We start from the raw sequence: 13,894 nt of genomic DNA, 5'->3' as shown, positions 1-13,894 counted from the left end.
CACGGAAATGGGGGGACCTGGAAATGGGGGGACAGAAAATTGGGGCGACCTGGATTTGGGGGGACAGAAAAAAAGGGGGGACCTGGAAATGGGGGGACAGAAAAAAGGGGGACCTGGAAATAGGGGGAGAGAAAAAGGGGGGACCTGGAAATGGGGGGACAGAAAAAAAGGGGGGACCTGGAAATGGGGGGAACAGAAAAAAAGGGGGACCTGGAAATGGGGGGACAGAACAAAGGGGGGACTTGGAAATGGGGGGACTGAAAAAAGGGGGGACCTGGAAATGGGGGGACAGAACAAAGGGGGGACCTGGAAATGGGGGGACAGAAAAAAGGGGGGACCTGGAAATGGGGGGACAGAACAAAGGGGGGACCCCAAAAAAGGGGGGTCTGGGTCCGGGGACGGATTTCAAGGTCGCTCCAGTTTCCCTTTGGTTTCACTTTGGTTTCTCTCCAGTTTCTCTCTAATTTCACTCCAGTTTCACTCTGGTTTCACTGGTTTCTTTGCTCCAGTTTCTCTCCAGTTTCACTCCAGTTTCTTCACTCCAGTTTCACCAGTTTCTTCGCTCCAGTTTCTCTCCAGTTTCACTCCAGTTCCACTCCAGTTTCTTCATTCTGATTCCTCCAGTTTCACTCCAGTTTCTCTCCAGTTTCTCTCCAGTTTCTCTCCAGTTTCTTCACTCTGGTTTCACCAGTTTCTTCGCTCCACTTTCACTCCAGTTTCACTCCACCGTCACTCCACTCTCACTCCAGCCCCACTCCAGCTCCACTCCACTTTCCCCCAGTGCTTTTGGGTGGCGTTCGGTGCCTTTTTGGGGCGCGGGGGGTGCTCGGGGCCCCCCCTTGGGGCTGCTTCGTCCCTAGTCCATCCCAGTTCAGCCCAGTTTGACTCCAGTTTGGCTCCGTTCCGGGGGGGCAGGTGCTGTCGGGGCAGTTCCTATCGGAGCGTCGCGCCGCCCTCTACGTGGAGGTCGACGTCTTCGGGCTCCCGGCCGACACGCGGCGCCGCTTCCGCACCCGGGTGTGCGCCGGGGGCTCCTTCAACCCCGTCTGGGACGACGAGGCCTTCGTCTTCCCCAGGGTCGGGCGCGGGGAGGGGACTGGGAGGGACTGGGAGGCACTGGGGGTCTCTATGGTTCACTATGGGGTCTCTATGGGGTGGGTGTGGGTCGCTATGGGTCTCTATGGGTCTCTATGGGTCTCTATGGGTCCCTATGGGTCTCTATGGGTCTCTATGGGTCTCTATGGGGTCTCTATGGGTCTCTATGGGTCTCTATGGGTCTCTATGGGGTCCCTATGGGTCTCTATGGGTCTCTATGGGGTCTCTATGGGTCGCTATGGGTCTCTATGGGGTCTCTATGGGTCTCTATGGGGTCTCTATGGGTCTCTATGGGTCTCTATGGGTCTCTATGGGTCTCTATGGGGTCTCTGTGGGTCTCTATGGGGTCTCTATGGGTCTCTATGGGGTCTCTATGGGTCGCTATGGGGTCTCTATGGGTCTCTATGGGTCCCTATGGGTCTCTATGGGTCGCTATGGGGTCTCTATGGGGTCTCTATGGGTCTCTATGGGTCACTATGGGGTCTCTATGGGGTCTCTATGGGTCTCTGTGGGGTTGCTATGGGGTCTCTATGGGTCTCTATGTCTATGGGGTCTCTATGGGGTCTCTATGGGTCCCTATGGGTCTCTATGGGTCTCTATGGGTCCCTATGGGTCCCTATGGGTCTCTATGGGTCTCTATGGGTCTCTATGGGTCTCTATGGGCTCTATGGGTCTCTATGGGGTCCCTATGGGTCCCTATGGGTCTCTATGGGTCTCTATGGGTCCCTATGGGTCCCTATGGGTCCCTATGGGTCACTGTGGGGTCCCTATGGGGTCGCTGTGGGGCAGGTGCTGGTGCCGGCGCTGGCGTCGCTGCGCGTTGCGGCCTACGAGGAGGGCGGCAGGTTCCTGGGGCACCGCGTCCTGCCCCTCGCGGGGCTGCGATCCGGTGAGGGGGGGGGGAATATTGGGGGGGGGGAATGGGGGGGACTGGGGGGGCAAAAAAGGGGGGGCATGGGGGTAAAATGGGGGATATAGGGGGGAAATGGGGGGATAGGGGGGTAAATGGGGGGAACGGGGGGGAAATGGGGGGAAATAGGGGGTAAAATGGAGGGAAGTGGGGGGAAAGTTGGGGGAAATGGGAGGCAAGGGGCGGTTTAGGGTGCCCCCCACCTCCCCACTGTCTCAGCCTCCATGTTGTGTGTCCGTCCCCCCGCAGCCGCCATGTTGTGTGTCCCCACTCCATCCGCCATGCTGTGTGTCCCCCACCCGCCATCTTGTGTCCCCCCACCCGCCATCTTGTGTGTCCCCACTGCCATCTTTTCCATCTCTGCCGCCATCTTGTGTGTCCCCACCCGCCATGTTGTGTCCCCACCCGCCATGTTGTGTCCCCACCCGCCATCTTGTGTGTCCCCATACGCCATCTTGTGTGTCCCCACCCGCCATCTTGTGTGTCTTCACCCGCCATCTTGTGTGTCCCCACCTCATTTTCTACGTGCTAGCCGCCATCTTGTGTATCCCCAACCGCCATCTTGTGTGTCCCCACCCGCCATCTTTTCCATCTCTGCCGCCATCTTGTGTGCCCCACCCGCCATGTTGTGTGTCCCGTCCGCCATCTTGTGTGTCCCCAGCCGCCATGTTGTGTATCCCCACCCGCCATCTTGTGTGTCCCCACCCACCACGTTGTGTATCCCACCCGCCATCTTGTGTGTCCCCACCCGCTATCTTGTGTGTCCCGCCCGCCCATGTTGTGTCCGTTCCCCTGCAGCCGCCATGTTGTGTGTCCCCACGCCATCCGCTGTCTTGTGCGTCCCCCGTCCGCCATCCTGTGTGTCCTCTCCGCCATGTTGTGTGTCCCCGCCCGCCATCTTGTGCGTCCCCACCCGCCATCTTGTGTGTCCCCAACCGCCATCTTGTGTGTCTGCCACCTGCCATCTTATGTGTTCCCTCCGCCATCTTGTGTGTCCCCACCACCATCTTTTCCATCTCTGCCGCCATCTTGTGTGTCCCCACCTCGTTTTCTATGTGCCAGCTGCCGTCTTGTGTGTCCCCACCCGCCATCTTGTGTGTCCCTCTACCCGCCATCTTGTGTGTCCCCACCCGCCATCTTGTGTGTCCTCATCTGCCATCTTGGGTGCCCCACCCCATCTTTTCTATCCCTGCCGCCATCTTGTGTGCCCCATCCGCCATCTTGTGTCCCGACCCCATCTTTTCCATCCCTGCCGCCATCTTGTGTGTCCCCACCCCATCTTTTCTATCCCTGCCGCCATCTTGTGTGTCCCACCCGCCATCTTGTGTGTCCCCATCCACATCTTGTGTGTCCCATCCGCCATCTTGTGTCCCCACCCCATCTTTCCATCCCTGCCGCCATCTTGTGTGTCCCACCCGCCATCTTGTGTGTCCCCATCCACCATCTTGTGTGTCCCCATCCGCCATCTTGTGTCCCCAGCCCATCTTTTCCATCCCTGCCGCCATCTTGTGTGTCCCCGCCCGCCATCTTGTGTGTCCCCATCCACCATCTTGTGTGTCCCCCATCCGCCATCTTGTGTCCCCACCCTCTTTTCCATCCCACCCGCCATCTTGTGTGTCCCCCACCCGCCATCTTGTGTGTCCCCACCCGCCATTTTGTGTGTCCCCCTCCCGCCATGTTGTGTGCCCGTCCCCCCGCAGCCGCCATCTTGTGTGTCCGCAGGGTACCACTATGTCTGCCTCCGCAATGAGAGCAACCAGCCGCTGTGCCTCCCGGCGCTGCTCCTGCACACCGAGGCCTGCGACTACGTCCCCGACGGACACCAGGGTGCGGGGGGGACCCCAAAAACACACCCCCGCCCCCCAAAACCCGGGGGAGCCCCCCAAAACCTGGAGGGAGGGGGGCAGCATCCCCAGCGCTGGCAGCCGAGCAGCCCCAGAAGGGGGATCCCCCTCTCATATTGGGGTCCCCCCTATTTTTGGGGGACCCGTCCTCTTTTATTGAGGTCTCCCCTCTTATTTGGGGTCCCACCCCTATTTATTGGGGTCCCCCCTCTTTTTTTTGGGGTCCCCCTTCTTTTATTGGGGTCTCCCTCTTTTATTGGGGTCCCCCCTCTTCTTTGGGGTCCCCCATCTCATTTTGGGGGGGCTCCTTTCCTTTTTGGGGTCCCTTAGACTTTTGGGGACCCCTCAGCTTTTGGGGGACCCCTTTAGCTTTTAGGGGACCCCTTAACTTTTGGGGAACCCCTTATTTTGCGGCTCCCCCCTCAATTTTAGGGGCTCCCTGCTTTCCGATCCCCTTCCAGCTCCATCAACCCTTTCTGGACCTCCCCTATTTTTGGGGGGCTCCTTTCCTTTTTGGGGTCCCCTTAGACTTTTGGGGTCCCTCAGCTTTTAGGGGACCCCTTTATCTTTTAGGGGACCCCTTAACTTTTGGGGAACCCCCTTATTTTGCGGCTCCCCCCTCAATTTTAGGGGCTCCCTGGTTTCCAGCCCATCAACCCTTTCTTGGACCTCCCCTGGTTTTGGGGGGGCTCCTTTCCTTTTTGGGGGGGGGTTTTAAGGTTTTGGGGGACCCCTTAAGATTTGGGGGACCCCCCTAACCCCCCCAAAACCTCGTGGCCCCCCCAGATTACGCGGAGGCGCTGAGTAACCCCATCAAACACGTCAGCCTCATGGACCAGCGGCGCGCCGCCTCCAGGCCCTGATGGGCGACGGAGAAGTTGGGTTCAGGGGGGCCCCCCAATATTTTTTTATTATTGGGGGGGGCTAAAAGGCTGGGGAGGGGGTTTTGGGGGGCCTTGAGGGTTTTGGGGGGGGGGGAAAGGGGGGTTTGGGGGGGGTTTAAAGCAGCACTGGGAGGGATGAGGGGAGAGGAGAGGATTTTGGGGGGGCCCTGAGGGGGTTTTGGGGGACCCTGAGAGGTTTTTGGGGGGCCCCCAAGATTTGGGGGGGGCTTTTTTGGGGGGGTTGAAGGGTTTTGGGGTGCCCTGAGGGGTTTGGGGGGGGGGAAAGGGGTTTTGGGGGGGCTCTGAGGGGGGCTTAAAGCAGCACTGGGAGGGATGAGGGGAGAGGAGAGGATTTTGGGGGGCCCTGAGGGGTTTTGGGGGGACCCTGAGGGGTTTTGGGGGCCCCCCAAGATTTAGGGGGGGTAGGAGTTTGGGGGGGGCTTTTTTAGGGGGGAGTGAAGGGTTTTGGGGTGCCCTGAGGGGTTTGGGGGGGGCTTAAAGCAGCACTGGAGGGATGAATGGGAGAGGAGAGGATTTTGGGGGGGCCCTGAGGGGTTTTGGGGGGCCCCCAGGGTTTTGGGGGGGTCCCAAGGTTTTGGGGTACCCTGACCCTCCCCCCCTGCTTTCTCCCAGGAGGACCCGAGAAGCCCCGTGAGAGCCCGGCGGGGGGGGCGAGCGCTGAACCCCCCCCAGAGCCCCCCAAAATCCTGGGGGGCCCCCACCCGGGCCCCCCCCGGCTCCCAGCCCAGGTAAAAGGGGGGGGGGACCCCAAAATCCAATCGGGAGGACCCCAAAATTCCTCCTGGGGACCCCAAAATCCATCCTGGGGACTCAAAATCCACCTGGGGACCCCAAATCCCACCTGGGGACCCCAAAATTCCCCTTAGGGACCCCAAAACCCACCTGGGGACCCCAAAATTCCCCTTTGGACCCCAAAATCCACCCTGGGGGCCCCAAAATCCCACCTGGGGACCCCAAAATCCCAACTGGGGACCCCAAAATCCACCTGGGGACCCAAAACCCACCTTGGGGACCCAAATATCTCCCTTTGGGACCCCAAAATCCACCCTGGGGACCCCAAAATTCCCCTTTGGGACCCGAAATCCACCCTGGAGACCCCAAAATCTCACCTTGGACCCCAAAATCCCACCTGAGGACCCCAAAATTCCCCTTAGGGACCCCAAAATCCCACCTGAGGACCCCAAAATTCCCCTTTGGGACCCCAAATTCCTCCCCAGGACCCCAAAATCCCCCTTTGAGACCCCAAAACCCACCCTGGGGACCCCAAAACCCCTCTTTGGGACCCCAAAATCCACCCTGGGGACCCCAAAACCCACCCTGGGGACCCCAAAATTCTCCTTTGAGACCCCAAATTCCTCCCCAGGACCCCAAAACCCACCCTGGGGACCCCAAAATTCCCCTTTGAGACCCCAAAATCCCCCTTGGGGACCCCAAAACCCACCCTGGGGACCCCAAAATTCCCCTTAGGGACCCCAAAATCTCACCTTGGGACCCCAAATTCCTCCCAGGACCCCAAAATCCCCCTTTGAGACCCAAAATCCACCCTGGGGACCCCAAATCCCCCTTTGGGACCCCAAATTCCTCCTCAGGACCCCAAAATTCCCCTTAGGCACCCCAAAACCCACCCTGGGACACCAAAACCCACCTGGGGACCCCAAAATTCCCCTTTGGGACCCCAAAATCCACCCTGGGGGCCCAAAACCCACCCTGGGGACCCCAAAATCCCATCCTGGGGACCTCAAATTTTTTTCTGTCCCCCCACCCAGGCAGAGGGACGATCTCATCGCCAGCGTCCTCACAGGTGAAAGGGGGGGGACCCCAAAATCTTATGACCCCCCCATGAGTTTTGGGGACCCCCAAATCCCCTCCTGAACCCCAAATCCTCCAGCTTACATCTACTTAGAGGCAATGGGGGGGGTCTGAGAGATGTAGGATGCTCAGGGGTGGGTCTACCCCCATTTTTGGGGTTCAGGGGGGTCCCCCAAAACCTCGAGCCCCCCCCTCGAGTTTTGCGGACCCCCCTGCACCCCCAAATCCCCTCCTGAACCCCCAAATCCCTTCCTGAACCCCAAATCCTCCCAGCTCACATCTACTTAGAGGCTATAGGGGGGATCTGAGAGACGTAGGATGCTCGGGGGAGGGTCTACCCCCATTTTTGGGGTTCAGGGGGGTCCCCAAAACCTCGAGGCCCCCCTTCGAGTTTTGGGACCCCCCTGCACCCCCAAATCCCCTCCTGAACCCCCAAATCCCCTCCTGAACCCCCAATCCTCCCAGCTCACATCTACTCAGAGGCAATAGGGGGGATCTGAGAGACGTAGGATGCTCGGGGGAGGGTTCCCCCCCATTTTCGGGTTCAGGGGGGTCCCCCAAAACCTGGAGCCCCCCTTTGAGTTTTGGGGGACCCCCCGCACCCCTAAATCCCCTCCTGAACCCCCAAATCCCTTCCTGAACCCCAAATCCTCCCAGCTCACATCTACTTAGAGGCAATGGGGGGGATCTGAGAGACGTGGGATGCTCAGGGGTGGGTCTACCCCCATTTTTGGGGTTCAGGGGGGTCCCCCAAAACCTCGAGCCCCCCTCGAGTTTTGGGACCCCCCCCTGCACCCCCAAATCCCCTCCTGAACCCCAAATCCCTTCCTGAACCCCCAAATCCTCCCAGCTCACATCTACTTAGAGGCAATGGGGGGGATCTGAGAGATGTAGGATGCTCAGGGGAGGGTCTACCCCCATTTTTGGGGTTCAGGGGGTCCCCCAAAACCTCGAGCCCCCTCTTTGAGTTTTGGGACCCCCCTGCCCCCCAAATCCCCTCCTGAACCCCCAAATCCCTTCCTGAACCCCCAAATCTTCCCAGCTCACATCTACTTAGAGGCAATAGGGGGATCTGAGAGACGTAGGATGCTCGGGGGAGGGTTTCCCCCCATTTTTTGGGGTTCAGGGGGGTCCCCAAAACCTGAGCCCCCTTTGAGTTTTGGGGACCCCCCTGCCCCCCCAAATCCCCTCCTGAACCCCCAAATCCCTTCCTGAACCCCCAAATCCTCCCAGCTCACATCTACTTAGAGCACTAGGGGGGATCTAAGAGACGTAGGATGCTCAGGGGAGGGTTCCCCCCCATTCTTGGGGTTCAGGGGGGTCCCCCAAAACCTGGTGCCCCCCCTCGCGTTTTGGGGGACCCCCCTTGCACCCCCAAATCCCCTCCTGAACCCCAAATCCCTTCTGAACCCCAAATCCTCCCAGCTCACATCTACTTAGAGGCAATAGGAGGGATCTAAGAGACGTAGGGTGCTCAGGGGAGGGTTCCCCCCCATTTTTGGGGTTCAGGGGGGTCCCCCAAAACCTCGAGCCCCCCCTTTGAGTTTTGGGGACCCCCCCTGCACCCCCAAATCCTTTCCTGAACCCCAAATCCCTTCCTGAACCCCCAAATCCTCCCAGCTCACATCTACTTAGAGGCAATGGGGGGGATCTGAGAGATGTAGGATGCTCAGGGGAGGGTCTACCCCATTTTCGGGGTTCAGGGGGGTCCCCCAAAACCTCGAGCCCCCTCTTTGAGTTTTGGGGACCCCCCCTGCACCCCCCAAATCCCTCAGAGGTGGCGCCGCAGTCGCTGGAGGAGCTGAGGCAGCACAAGGCGTACGTGAAGCTGCTCAAGTCGCAGAGCCGGGAGCTGCAGGAGCTGCGCAAGAAGCACCTCAAAAAGTGGGGGACCCTCCACAAGCGGCTGGGGAGCAGGTGGGGACCCCAAAAATGAAGCCCCCCCAAACCCCACGGCACCCCAAAACCCTCTGAGGGACCCAAAACCCTCTGAGGGACCCCCAAATCCAACCCTCGAGGAGCAGCGTGGGGCGGGGGGGGGGGAGGAAAAGCCTCCAAGACCCCCCCCAAAAAGGGGGCCCCCCAAAAGGGAGGGCACCCCAAAAGGGAGGGCACCCAAAAGCATCAGGGGGACCCCAAAATATGAGGAGATCCCCCCAAAATCCACAGGGGGACCCCAAAATCGAGGGGGGGAGCCCCAAAAAATAGACCCTAAACCTACCTAGTCCCAATTAGGGGGTCCCCAAAACCCTTGAACCCCCCAAAATTAACCCCCCCAGACCCCAAATGCTGCTTTTTTCACCCCAAAATGAACTCAAGGGACACCAAAATCGAAGAGGGGACCCCAAAATCGAAGAGGGGACCCCAAAATCGAGGGGGGACCCCCAAAAAATAGACCCTAGCCCCAGCTAGGGGATCCCCAAAACCTTGAACCCCCCAAAATTAACCCCCCCAGACCCCAAATGCTGCTTTTTTACCCCAAAACGAACCCGGGGGACCCAAAATCGAAGGGGGGGACCCCAAAAATTTTGGGTGTCCCCCCCCCCCCAGCAAAGGGGAAGAGGCCGGGGCGGCTGCTGCAGCTGCGGGAGGAGCAGAACCAGGTGGAACTGGGGAGGCAGCGAGAGCACCTGCGCCAGGTACTGGGAGCACTGGGAGGGACTGGGAGGGGGATTGGGGGGGACTGGGAGCACTGGGAGGGACTGGGAGGGGATTAGGGGGGACTGGGAGCACTGGAGGGACTGGGAGGGGGATTAGGGGGGACTGGGAGCACTGGGAGGGGATTAGGAGGGGACTGGGAGCACTGGGAGGGACTGGGAGGGGGATTGGGGGGGACTGGGAGGGACTGGGAGGGGGATTGGGGGGACTGGGAGCACTGGGAGGGACTGGAGGGGATTAGGGGGGACTGGGAGGGACTGGAGGGGGATTAGGGGGGACTGGGAGCACTGGGAGGGACTGGGAGGGGATTAGGGGGGACTGGGAGCACTGGGAGGGGGATTAGGGGGGACTGGGAGCACTGGGAGGGGGATTAGGGGGGACTGGGAGCACTGGGAGGGACTGGGAGGGGGATTTGGGGGCACTGGGAGCACTGGGAGGGACTGGGAGGGGGATTAGGGGGGACTGGGAGGGACTGGGAGGGGGATTGGGGGGGACTGGGAGCACTGGGAGGGACTGGGAGGGGGATTAGGGGGGACTGGGAGGGACTGGGAGGGGGATGGGGGGGACTGGGAGCACTGGAGGGACTGGGAGGGGGATTGGGGGGGACTGGGAGCACTGGGAGGGACTGGGAGGGGATTGGGGGGGACTGGGAGCACTGGGAGGGGGATTAGGGGGGACTGGGAGGGACTGGGAGGGGGATTAGGGGGGACTGGGAGCACTGGGAGGGACTGGGAGGGGGATTAGGAGGGACTGGGAGGCACTGGGAGGGACTGGGAGGGGGATTAGGGGGGACTGGGAGGGACTGGGAGGGACTGGGAGGGGGATTGGGGGGGACTGGGAGCACTGGGAGGGGGATTAAGGGGGACTGGGAGGGACTGGGGGGGATTGGGGGGACTGGGAGGGACTGGGAGGGGGATTAGGGGGGACTGGGAGGCACTGGGAGGCAACTGGGATGACTGGGAGCAGCGGGAAGAGCTGCAGTGGTTCGTCCCAGTTCATACTGGTCCATACTGGTCTGTACTGGTGTGTACTGGGATATCGAAAGCCGAGCCCCAAGGGGGCTGTACTGGTCTGTACTGGTTTATACTGGGGCTGCGTGCACCCCGGGCAACAGGGATGGCCATACTGGTCCATACTGGTCTATACTGGTTTATACTGGTCCCATACTGGTCTATACTGGTTTATACTGGTCCATACTGGTCCTTACTGGTCCATACTGGTGGCAGGCCCTGCAGCGGCTGCGGGAGGTGGCACTGGAGGCCCAGGCCGCCAGCTCAAGCGGCTGCGCGAACCAGTGAGAGGTGGGTACTGGAGCACTGGGAGGAACTGGGAGCACTGGGAGGGGTTCTAGGGGTACTGGGGGGGCACTGGGAGGGACTGGGAGCACTGGGAGGGGGTTCTAGGGGTACTGGGGGGGCACTGGGAGGGACTGGGAGCACTGGGAGGGGGTTCTAGGGGTACTGGGGGGGCACTGGGAGGGACTGGGAGCACTGGGAGGGGGTTCTAGGGGTACTGGGGGGACACTGGGATGAACTGGGATGAACTGGGAGGGGTTTTAGGGGCACTGGGGGCACTGGGAGGGACTGGGAGCACTGGAGGGGGTTCTAGGGGTACTGGGGGGGCACTGGGAGGAACTGGGAGCACTGGGAGGGGGTTCTAGGGGTACTGGGGGGGTACTGGGAGGAACTGGGAGCACTGGGAGGGGGTTCTAGGGGTACTGGGGGGGCACTGGAGGGACTGGGAGCACTGGGAGGGGGTTCTAGGGGTACTGGGGGGCACTGGGAGGGGGTTCTAGGGTACTGGGAGGAACTGGGAGCACTGGGAGGGGTTCTAGGGGTACTGGGGGGGTACTGGGAGGAACTGGAGCACTGGGAGGGGGTTCTAGGGGTACTTGGGGGGCACTGGGAGGAACTGGGAGCACTGGGAGGGGGTTCTAGGGGTACTGGGGGGGTACTGGGAGGAACTGGGAGCACTGGGAGGGGGTTCTAGGGGTACTGGGGGGTCACTGGGAGGAACTGGGAGCACTGGGAGGGGTTTTAGAGGTACTGGGGGGGCACTGGGATGAACTGGATGAACTGGGAGCACTGGGATGGGGTCCCCGCATCCAGGGATCCATTGGGGTAAATGGGGGGGGGGGCGGTGGGTTTTGGGGTGTTTCTCAGCCTTTTTGGGGTGCGGGGGGGCAAGGGGGGGTCCTATGGGTGCTGGAGGGTCCTGGGGGGTCCCAGGGGTGCTGGGGGGTCACTGGATGAACTGGGATAAACTGGGAGCACTGGGATGGGGTCCCACATCCTGGGATCCTTTAGGGGTAAATGGGGGGGGGGGGGCGGTGGGTTTTGGGGTGTTTCTCAGCCTTTTTTTGGGGTGCGGGGGGGGGCAAGGGGGGTCCTATGGGTGCTGGAGGGGTCCTGGGGGGGTCCCAGGGGTGCTGGGGGGTCACTGGGATGAACTGGGATAAACTGGGAGCACTGGGATGGGGTCCCCACATCCTGGGATCCTTTAGGGGTAAATGGGGGGGGGGGGCGGTGGGTTTTGGGTGTTTCTCAGCCTTTTTTGGGGTGCGGAGGGGGGCAAGGGGGGGCTTTATAGATTCAGGGGAGTCCCGGGGGGTCCCTATAATATTTTTTTATTTTGGGGGGGGTCCCCAGGAGAAAAAGGAGCTGCAGAAGATTCTAGATCGCAAGAGGCACAACAGCATCAGCGAAGCCCGGGGGAGGCGGCAGGGGGGGTAATGGGGGGGGGGGGGGGGGCTGGTTTTTTGGGGTGTCTGAGGGGTTTGGGGGGCCCTAAAGTGGGGGGGGGGGGTGTTAAAGGGTAGGGGGGGGGTCCTAAAGTTGGGGGGGGGGGGGGATTTGGGGGGGTAGGGGGGGCTACAGAGTGAGGGGAGGGGGGAGAATGGGGGAGGGGGGGAATAGATTTTGGGGTGTATGGGGGGGGTGAAGGGGGTGGGGGGGGATTCTAGGGGGACTGGGGGAACTGGGAGCACTGGGAGGGGGTTCTGTGGGTACTGGGGGGCACCTTTTTGGGGGGCTGGAGAAGTGGAGAAACACTTTGGGGGGGCCCTGAGTGGGGGGGTCGGTTCAGGGGGGTCCTGGGGGTGCTGCCCCCCCCTTTTTTTTAAATTCGGGGACCCCCCCACCCCAAAAAAATGACCCTCAACCCCCCCCCCCCCCCCCCCCCCCCCAGGGAGCTGACGGAGATCAACAGGCGCCACATCAGCGAGTCCGTGTCCTCCATCCGCAGGGTGAGCCCCGAAAACAGGGGGGGACACCCCAAAACTGACCCCCCCCAGGGCCCCCCCAAACCCATAGGACCCCCCCCCACCCCAAAAAAACCCCCCCCCGCACCCCCAAATCCCACCCCCAGCCCCCCAAAAACCCTCCCTCCCCCCTTCCTCCTCCTCATTTTAGGGCCCCCTCTTCTCATTTTTGGGGTCCCCCGTGTTTTTGGGGTCCCCGTCTCCTTTAGGGGGGTCATTTTTGGGGTGCAAGGACCCCCCTTACCCAAAATGCCCCCCAACCCCCCCTCACACCCCAAATCACCCCCCAGCACCCCAAAACCCCTCCCTCCTCCTCATTTTAGGGGCCCCCCCTCATTTTTGGGGTCCCCCCCAGGTTTTTGGGTCCCCTTTTCTTTGGGGGGGTCATTTTTGGGGGTGCAGGGACCCCCTCCAACCTTAAAAGCCCCCCCAAACCCATCTCGCACCCCCAAATCCCCCCCCAGCCCCCCAAAAATCCTCCCTCCCCCTCTCTCCTCCTCATGTTACAGCTCGCCTTCTCATTTTTGGGGTCCCCCCTGAGTTTTTGGGTTCCTCTCTCTTTAGGGGGGTCATTTTCGGGGTGCAAGGACCCCCTCTTACCTAAGAACCTCCCCCTCACACCCCCAAATCCCCCCCCAGCCCCCAAAAACCCTCCACCCCACTCTCTCCTCCTCATTTTGGGCCCCCCCTCATTTTTGGGGTCCCCTTTTCTTTAGGGGCCTCATTTTTAGGGTGCAAGGACCCCCCCAACCTAAAAAGACCCCCCCAAATCCACCCTGCACCCCCAAATCCCCCCCAGCCCCCCAAAAACCTCCTCCCCCCTCCCTCCTCCTCATTTTAGGCCCCCCCCTCATTTTTGGGGTCCCCCCCTAGGGTTTGGGGCCCCCCCCTCGTTGTGGGGGGGGTGGGGGTGTAATTTTTGGGGTTCCCCCCCCCCAGCTGGAGGAGCGCAGAAGCGGCGTCAGGAGAAGCTGCTGGAAGGACATCGGGGGGGTCCTGGAGCAGCTGCGGCTCGAGGAGCCCCCGGTACTGGGAGCACTGGGAGGGACTGGGAGGGACTGGGAGGACTGGGAGGGACTGGGAGGGGGGAACTGGAGCACTGGGAGGGACTGGGAGGACTGGGAGGGACTGGGAGCACTGGGAGGGACTGGGAGGGGGGAACTGGGAGCACTGGGAGGGACTTGGGAGGGACTGGGGGGGCACTGGGAGGGACTGGGAGCACTGGGAGGGGGGAACTGGGAGCACTGGGAGGGACTGGGAGGGACTGGGAGCACTGGGAGGGGTAACTGGAGCACTGGGAGGGGTAACTGGGAGCACTGGGAGGAACTGGGAGGACTGGGAGGGACTGGGAGCACTGGAGGAACTGGGAGGGACTGGGAGGGACTGGGAGCACTGGGAGGGACTGGGAGGGACT

The 13,894-nt window shown here is 61.4% G+C and overlaps 1 protein-coding gene across 1 annotated transcript in view; it reads left to right on the top strand.

The window, feature by feature from the left end:
• The window catches only part of LOC138735042 (1-phosphatidylinositol 4,5-bisphosphate phosphodiesterase beta-3-like), a gene marked incomplete at its 3' end in the record, with an annotated part of 50,328 nt that extends 36,822 nt beyond the window's left edge, over positions 1-13,506 (top strand). The window contains 13 exon segments of the mRNA XM_069882907.1: positions 916-1,077; positions 1,885-1,984; positions 3,728-3,832; positions 4,636-4,689; positions 4,692-4,731; positions 5,427-5,483; positions 6,521-6,555; positions 8,339-8,480; positions 9,114-9,202; positions 10,448-10,522; positions 11,811-11,949; positions 12,408-12,465; positions 13,420-13,506. Coding sequence (XP_069739008.1) covers positions 916-1,077; positions 1,885-1,984; positions 3,728-3,832; positions 4,636-4,689; positions 4,692-4,731; positions 5,427-5,483; positions 6,521-6,555; positions 8,339-8,480; positions 9,114-9,202; positions 10,448-10,522; positions 11,811-11,949; positions 12,408-12,465; positions 13,420-13,506 — 1,143 coding nt within the window.
• Positions 13,507-13,894: the final 388 nt, after the last annotated feature.

Source organism: Phaenicophaeus curvirostris, unplaced genomic scaffold (genome assembly GCF_032191515.1).
Source record: "Phaenicophaeus curvirostris isolate KB17595 unplaced genomic scaffold, BPBGC_Pcur_1.0 scaffold_397, whole genome shotgun sequence".
NCBI classification, from domain to species: domain Eukaryota; kingdom Metazoa; phylum Chordata; class Aves; order Cuculiformes; family Cuculidae; genus Phaenicophaeus; species Phaenicophaeus curvirostris.
The sequence above is the reverse complement of the archived record's forward strand: the minus strand, read 5'-3'. Positions and strand labels throughout refer to the sequence as shown.